Here is a 7,876-nt window from a genome sequence, read left to right on the forward strand (position 1 = left end):
TGTACTACATAACACAGATAACACTATCTCCCTTTTATATTCATCAACACCGTTTAATATTGCTGAAGAATTTGTCAGACAATGTTTAATCTGTTGATAATATTCTCCAAATCTCTAATCTAGTTTAAAGTTTATAATGTTAATTTAAGTTGCTCATTGCCGTGTCATCTGGCTCCTGACTGTAAGGTCCCGGGTTCAATCCCAGCTAGGGGCAAGTGTAGCTTGCTCTAATTCCTTCCAGATAGCTCTCGGGTCCACTCAGCCTGCTTTCCAAATGAGTACCGGGGGTTAATCCTTCTGGGAGCAATAGGCCGGCCGGAGCATGATGCTGACCACATCACCTCCACTTCCAGTGTTGGACAGTTGAGAAAATGCCCCCCCATCCCCCCACGGGCCTTTATGGCCTGAAAAGGGGACCTACCGACCTACCTCTCTCACCTTGTTACCATGAAAACGCAGATAAGACACAGTTCTCCCCTACCCTTGGTAACAACCTTATATAAAACACGCAAGAACAGATGCAAAACCTGTTCAGTGGCTTGTGTGATATTTGAACATACTAAAGCTTACTTTTCTCACTTGTTTAGATTACGGACACAGACCTACAAATTCATTATTAGGGTGAAAGTGTCATGGGAGTAATGCAGATAAAACTATACTGGTGCACCTTTTTAGACATTCACGACACAGTATAGCAGATACTGGTCGTACAACATTTCTTGGCACACAATCACATACCACAAAACATTAAGAGGAAACAAGGTCAATATGATTTTCGAAACATTTCGTGGCGACTAAGCATTGGGTACACGAGATTTGGTTTTTAATCATTTAGGGAATTTCAGATTAAGCTAAATCGAACCCAGCAGTAACAACTATTGTTTACGTGAAAACAAACTACCGATTCAAAGGTGGGCGTGTGAGCCCCAACAACACAACGCCCCTCTCCGTCTGGAAGTACAAAACAGGAAGACCTTTTTAACTAGCAGCCAATGACGACAGAAGGTACACAGAGCGCCGACCAATCACGAAACACCTTCCCCTACCTTTGGCCAATCGGCGCTCATTATTTTGGGCGGATTTTTCAAACACACAAAACAAACCGGACCCTTTAAAGGCGGTGATTCGCCCGCACTCACGAATGCAACAACACCTCAAACTCAAAATAAAGGCGCGCCCATAAATATTGAATAAAGCAACGAGAATACACTGTATAAACGAATACGTTGCATTTTAGTGATGTATGCAGGCAATCGCGTAGATGCACTGCAGAGCCCAGACAAAATAATTTAATTAAATTGAGACAGGGACTATTTGATTGCGGCTGGTGTGGCTCCTTCCGCTGTTCGGTGACGTATTTCGTGGGCGTGGAAAAGACTAACGTCAACAAGAATAGAAAGACAAGGAAACAGAGGAATCTGAGAAACTGAGGAAATAATGTGTTTTTTACACTTTTCCTCGCGTTAAACATTACAATGGAGACTTGAGGGGGAGGGAAGCTTATGTATATACATAAGATCGTAGTATTATTTTATGTAAATACATATATTTTTACGTTTTCTTCGGAGATCTGAAAAGAATTCTCTTAAAAGGTAAGTTCATATTTTTTTCCAGTGTTAACTGAAAAAAATGTCGTGCTAATACAAATACTTTTAACTTTTGCCCTATACATGGATCCGTACCCGCTAGGTGCACAGTATTAATTAGTTTTATGCCGTATTTTCCGTGTTGTAATGCGAAAATATTTAAATCAGTGTCGCTTTCTTCATAGCTGGTTGAAAACAGTGGTAAGTTTATAGCTTTTGTGTGGACGTTGTAACGACTTATTACGTGCCTTTTTCTTGTCAAGTGATAATATCAATGTTTCCACCATCCTCACTATATTTAACATTTAATCATAGTCTGATATCAAACAACAAAGCCACCCCTGTCGCTACTGAATACACTCTGATCGTCTCAATTTACTGTTTCCATTTTTTTAAAATAGAAACTCGATTTGTTGGCTACCGATATATATATATACATAGTTGGAACAGTTGTTGTGAGCATCAGTGAAAATTAAACGTATATTTGATTAAACATTTTTTACTAGTACCAACACATGAAACAATGAAGAGACCATTAGCTGGCCGTTAAGCCTCAAAAACGGCTTCCGACTGTCACTGCCCCGTTGTTTTGCGATCTGATCTGATTTGCGAAGTGCTCTTCAGTCGATGTTCATTTCTGAGGAAAATGAAGGGATTGTTTTTGTGGAAACTGTAAACCGAACGCAGGACAGCCCCCCACTCCTCCTCCTCCTCCGAGAAGGATTCTTGACATGTTTCCCCACTTTAAAAACCACTTCGCCCATCAAGAATCAGAAACTCACCTCACACGATTGTCTTTTTTTAATTTCCGGTTAATTTAAGTTATTTTGTGTTATTAGCACTTAGGGGTGTTTTAGAGTGTTAGACGTCCGGCAAATAATGTTTTTATTTTGTGGATTAAACAAAGAAAATGCGAACTCGATTGCTTTATTGTGTTGTCGGGAAATTGTGGGTTTCAAATCTTCGGTAAATCACGTTTGACGCCGAGCAGGGAGCTCAAATCAGCTGATTATATATATATAAAAAAATATTTATCTGCGCTGGAAGTCACAGGCGTTCCCCCTGATACGTGACACCCGTGTCGGACTCGCAGAGGAGGCGGGGCGGAGCTCGGAGACTCCGACCTTGCCCTGTAACTACAGCCAGTGAATGCGAGGTCGATCGATACTGTAACTGACTGGGCCGACCTTTTTTTTTTTTGTTATTTTTGTTTTTGAAGATGAAGGGGTTCCCATCGCTGGAGCAAAGCACGGAGGCCTTCAAACTTCTGAAGCAACTGAAGCTGCACGCAGAACAGGAGGCGAACTACCTCCCCCGGGGAGCAGGGCTGAGTCTGATCGAGTCCACTCTGGAGGTAACCTAATTATAAAGTAGCCTTCGACCCCTGGGTCAGATCAGCGCACTGTTTATGATCTTGTTGCCTTGGAGTCCAAGGGCAGCGCATTCTCCGAGTGTGGCTGTGCACAGCTGTGTTTCGGAACAAGTAAAAGGTTTATTCCCTGCTGAAAAGGGAAGAAAGGAAACAACGTTTCGGCTGTGGAGCCTTCTTCACCTGATTATATAAAAAAGATTTATCGCGCATCGAATAAATCTGTACCTCACACCCGAGGAAGGCTCCACGGCCGAGACATTGTGTTTCCTTTCTTCTCTTTTCAGCAGGGAATAAACCTGTTACTTGTTCCTTTGCAGCCTACGAATACTGACGCACCTACCTACCCAAACTACAGTTGTGATTCTCTGGCTTTCTTGCTTTATATCGTTTTATATTTGTAATTTTGGTGTGTTGTATTCATCTCTCTTTTGTGTTAATTAAAAAAAAAATGTATCTGAAACTGATTCAAACTGATGAAGTTCAAGTCTGTTAGAAATCTGCAAACTGTCTTTCCAAACAATTTACTATGTAAGCAGCACTGTGGCATCTTGAAGCTCGAATCTTGGGTTTTGAAATTTGATGTCTGAGTTTTTTTTGTAAGTGCGTAACCATTTGGTCTTTCGTCTGTTCCCCAGAATGCCAGCGGCATCTCGGTGAAACTCAGGGATGCCAAAGTCGAAGATCTCTGGAGCCTGACGAATTTTTTCCGATACAGAACTCAGACCTTTGTCCTAGCCGTGAACCTATTGGATAGGTTTTTGGCAATGATGAAGGTAAGATTTAAGTATTTTTGAACATAAGAACATCACAGGAAAGGTTATAGAGGGCATTTGTCTCGTCTACCCTCCTTGGTGTTTAGTAGTCGACTGATCCAAGGGTCTCATTCAGCCATTTTTTAAAGAAACCAGGATGTTGGACATTGGTAGCAAATTGGCAAATGGCTGGGAGGTGTTTGTTTTGTTTGCATCAGTAACATTTGTCAGAAGAACGTGGCTAAAAGTTCATGTTTACAGTCGCGAGCGACAGTCTTGGTAGTTACACTGCGTCTCATATTTCACTTCTTCTGTGCCTTTGCTCAGGTCCAGCCCAAACACCTGCCCTGCATCGGAGTTTGTTGCCTCAATATCGCAGCTAAAGTAGTGGAGGAGGAGTGCAATATCGCAGCCACCCATGAACTCATACGCATAAGCCAATGCAAATTCACCGTCTCGGACCTCAGTCGAATGGAGAAAATCATTTCTGAAAAGCTGAAGTTTCAGTTCCAAGCTGTGACAGCCTTAACCTTTTTGCACTTATACCATGCAGTTGCACTTTCACATACCTCAGACAGGTAAGTTACCTCTGCAGGCTGTATATGTATAAATTGCTCTTAAATGCAGCTTAATAGCTTTTGTACTTTAACAAACGGACCAGTTCAATGTTCAAATGGGCTCGCCACCCCATTAGAAAGGAGCATTGCAAGCACAAAATCTGGAAATGCTTATTTTAAAAAGGAGTGTCGTAAGTTTAAAAAAAATACCTAAGCACTCCTTTGAACTAATGTGATCAGAAAGCAACATTAACGTGCAGTGTATTATAACATGGTGCAAGCAGATCTCAATTTAAGAACTGAGGTTTTGCATTTGTACTATTGTATAACGCCTCTTGCATGCAAGCTCTGTCCACCCTGGTGCCCAAAAACGCCTCCACTAACTTTTTATTGAACATCATTTGATTGTATCATAATAAGCAACCTTTCGTTTTGGTTTTTAAAGGAAAGACATGTTGAATCTCGAGAAACTGGAAGCACAGCTAAAAGCCTGCCTCTGTCGACTTGTGTTCTCCAAAGCAAGAGTAAGTTCAGTGTTGATTTCCGTCCTGCGCTTACAGAGGAGATGAGTGGCTGTAGGGAGTCTCATCGTATGTATTTTGTTTTTACAGCCGTCAGTATTAGCTCTGTCCCTCCTCACTTTAGAGACTGAAGCTCTGCAGTCGGAGGACCTGTTCGAAATTGCACAGTATCTTCAGAAGCACTTAAAGGTAAGTTTTACCCCAAACGTGATTTATGGCAGGATGTGGTGAGTCTTACTGCTACATGGTTTTTTCATTCTAGGTGTGAGTACAAAAAACAACACCGTGCAGGAGCAAGAGCTGAAACGTATTTTTAATGTTGCTGTTATAATAACTGGCAAGGCTCTGGAAGATAAAAAAAAACTTGGCTCAATTGTATTCATTCAGTATTAGCTTTTGCCACTTAATTGTTTTTTAATAAACCTCCAGGCCCAGCATCCTACACAGGTATCCCTTTTAAAATGTTTTTTGGTACTATGCCCTTTAAGAGGGAAAAAATATAAGAAAAGTAAGTGGCTAATGAGAGTGGAGTATAAAGTCACCGAGCCGATTCTGTTTGGTTTGATGCTTTGCTTTTGCTGTTTTTTCACTTTTGACCAACAATTACAGGAAAGAGCCGCCAGTTGAAAAGGCTGGTTGTGTGGCTCAAAAATTAAGGCCAAGTGTCAGTATGGATGTTAAGATACAGACAGGAAGCCACGTAGAAGCTGGGCAGCATTGTGTAGGTTGCAACCGGGGTATGGCCGTATTTACCATACTGCAGAGTAAAAGGATTAAGGAGTACATATACGTGCGGTCCACTGCAGGCTCACATTACTCTTTACGAAGTACTTCACAATAGATGGTTTGTAGAGTATCAGTACTGGAACTGTTACCAGGAACACATCTCTTAGCACTATGTTATAATGACACTTCGAGGAATTCTTGGAGCCCTCTGAAACACATCCCCGCTGTTATAAGTGGGGCATGTAAGTTGCTTTTGATGATGGTATCTTGTTTTCTTTCTAGATTGCCGACAGAGAACTACAGTATTGGAGAGAGCTAGTGGCCAAATGTATGACCGAATACTCCTCCCCCGAATGTAGCAAACCTGACAATAAGAAACTGGTCTGGATAGTTTCGAGACGGACAGCCCAGCATTTGCACAGCAGTTACTGCAGTATTCCTGAGCTGCCCACAATTCCTGAGGGTGGCTGGGATGAGAGCGAAAGGTAAGTGCAGTGTAAAAATACACACTGGAGTTTTTAGTATTCTCAGCTTAATATACAGCCTGAGGTAAATACCATTAAGTGAACATAATATCACTCCTCACTTTCAGCACCCATCACTTGGGATTCCCTGAATTGTTGTCAGAAATGTTATCTTAAAAAAATTCCAGGCTGGCTTGCTTCTGGGTTTTGTTAGAACAGAGACTTCCTCTGACTAAGCAGGGGATTTTGCGTATTTACTTACCTCCCTGCCTAGTCAGGGTGAGGCGGTTCGTGTCCACAGATACTCTTGCGCTACACACTGAGAACATGGGCAGGTACTGACGACATTAGTCTTTTAATTTGGCAAGCACCGTAACCTAGTGACTATTGCATCACAAACATGCACAGTGGCCGACTGGAATTTTACCCGTTTCTAATTTATTTAGTGGTATTAAATACTCACTTTTGACTGAAGTTACAGTCGCGAGACTCGCTCAGGATAGAATGAAGTGACAAAATTGCAGTTTTTATTCGCTGAGGCAAAACTACTCATTACAGTATCCACAGCAGTTCTTTCAAAAGCAGTTTTTACTCTGGATACTACACTTCAGGTGTTAAAAGTGAAAGAGGAAGTTGATGATCTGCATCCTGAAACTAAAGCTACACATACGGACTACATTAAAAAACAATAAAAGCAGGGATGCATGAAATAGAGCCCTCCCTCTCGTTTGTGAAGAAGTCCTGGCTTTTCTCTTCTTTGTGATGGAAGCATGGTTTTCTTTCCTCTCGTCCGTAGTGAGGACTCCAGTGAAGACATGAGCTGTGGGGAGGACAGTCTGAGCAGCTCCCCAGGCAGTGATGGAGAGGGGCGATTCTTCCCTGAGCTCTTCCGCTTGCAAGCCAAGCAACGTCCTACCTCTTAAGAGTTTTTAAAATAAAGGGGGCTGGTTGTAGCCCTTGGTGCCACATCTAATGTTTTGATTACATTTTTTAAATAATTTATGGTATGACTATCCCACAAGCTTAATCTTAGATTTTACAGTGCTAAAATGGGCTTTACAAAGTGCCTGTTGATCAATATACTGTATATTCTTATTATGAAAGTCAAGCTGAAATGTGGAAATTACAGATTGCTTATTTTGGCAGCTGACTCTACAGGTACAACTTTTACTGAGTGTTACTTGTTGTTTTTAAACATAGTTAATGCATGCTTAAACTTGTAACATTCCAGAAAATGTTAAGCACAAATACTAACCATCATGCCATACGCGTCTATGACTTGCAGAATGGACTGTTGAATACCAGGGAAAATTTCCAAACTACGTAATTTGCAGTTTATGGAGAGTGACCTTTATTTATGAAAGGCATTCAGGAATAAATCTGAATTACACACTTGATTACTTGTGTACCAGCAAGCTTGTGCAATCTTTAAAATAGAAGCATTCTCTGGAATGATTTATGGCGTTATGCTTTTCAAGTTTAGTTAACCACTAACTGCCATCTAAGAGTAAGCAAGAGTTTTAGTTAAAGTACAATAGAATAATTTTAATTTTTTTGATGTATGAAAATGGATTGATGTATGAAGATGGATTTGGTGATTGATGCATTGTGTGTATGTGTGCAATTTAAAGTCTCACTGTATAAAATATTGTAAATAAAAATGCACAAATTTGTAAGCAGTTTAAAAAAAAAAGAACACCCAGTAGCATTGTGAATAGATTGCTGTAGATATTAACTTATTGCATATTGTTTTGTTAAAAATCTTACATTTTGTCATGATTGAAAAACATGTAAATAAACATACTATTTTGAAAAATGGCATTTATCTGTAGCTGGTTGTTTTCACTTGGGTCTCAAAATGTTTTGTAACACATTGTGAAAAGTAAAAATTTCAACTG

General features: G+C 40.6%; 1 protein-coding gene across 1 annotated transcript; it reads left to right on the plus strand.

The window, feature by feature from the left end:
- The first annotated feature begins 1,361 nt into the window (after nt 1–1,361).
- ccng2 (cyclin G2) lies at nt 1,362–7,798 on the plus strand. Its single transcript, XM_088909873.1, has 8 exons — nt 1,362–1,592; nt 2,806–2,940; nt 3,594–3,731; nt 4,038–4,288; nt 4,713–4,791; nt 4,879–4,977; nt 5,797–5,999; nt 6,775–7,798. Exons 2-8 carry the CDS (start codon nt 2,806–2,808, stop codon nt 6,899–6,901), a joined length of 1,032 nt encoding a protein of 343 aa, XP_088765999.1. The 5' UTR covers nt 1,362–1,592; the 3' UTR covers nt 6,902–7,798.
- The last annotated feature ends 78 nt before the right edge of the window (nt 7,799–7,876 follow it).

The sequence above is a fragment of the Atractosteus spatula genome, chromosome 3, assembly GCF_055471065.1.
Source record: "Atractosteus spatula isolate fAtrSpa1 chromosome 3, fAtrSpa1.hap1, whole genome shotgun sequence".
NCBI classification, from domain to species: Eukaryota; Metazoa; Chordata; class Actinopteri; order Semionotiformes; family Lepisosteidae; genus Atractosteus; species Atractosteus spatula.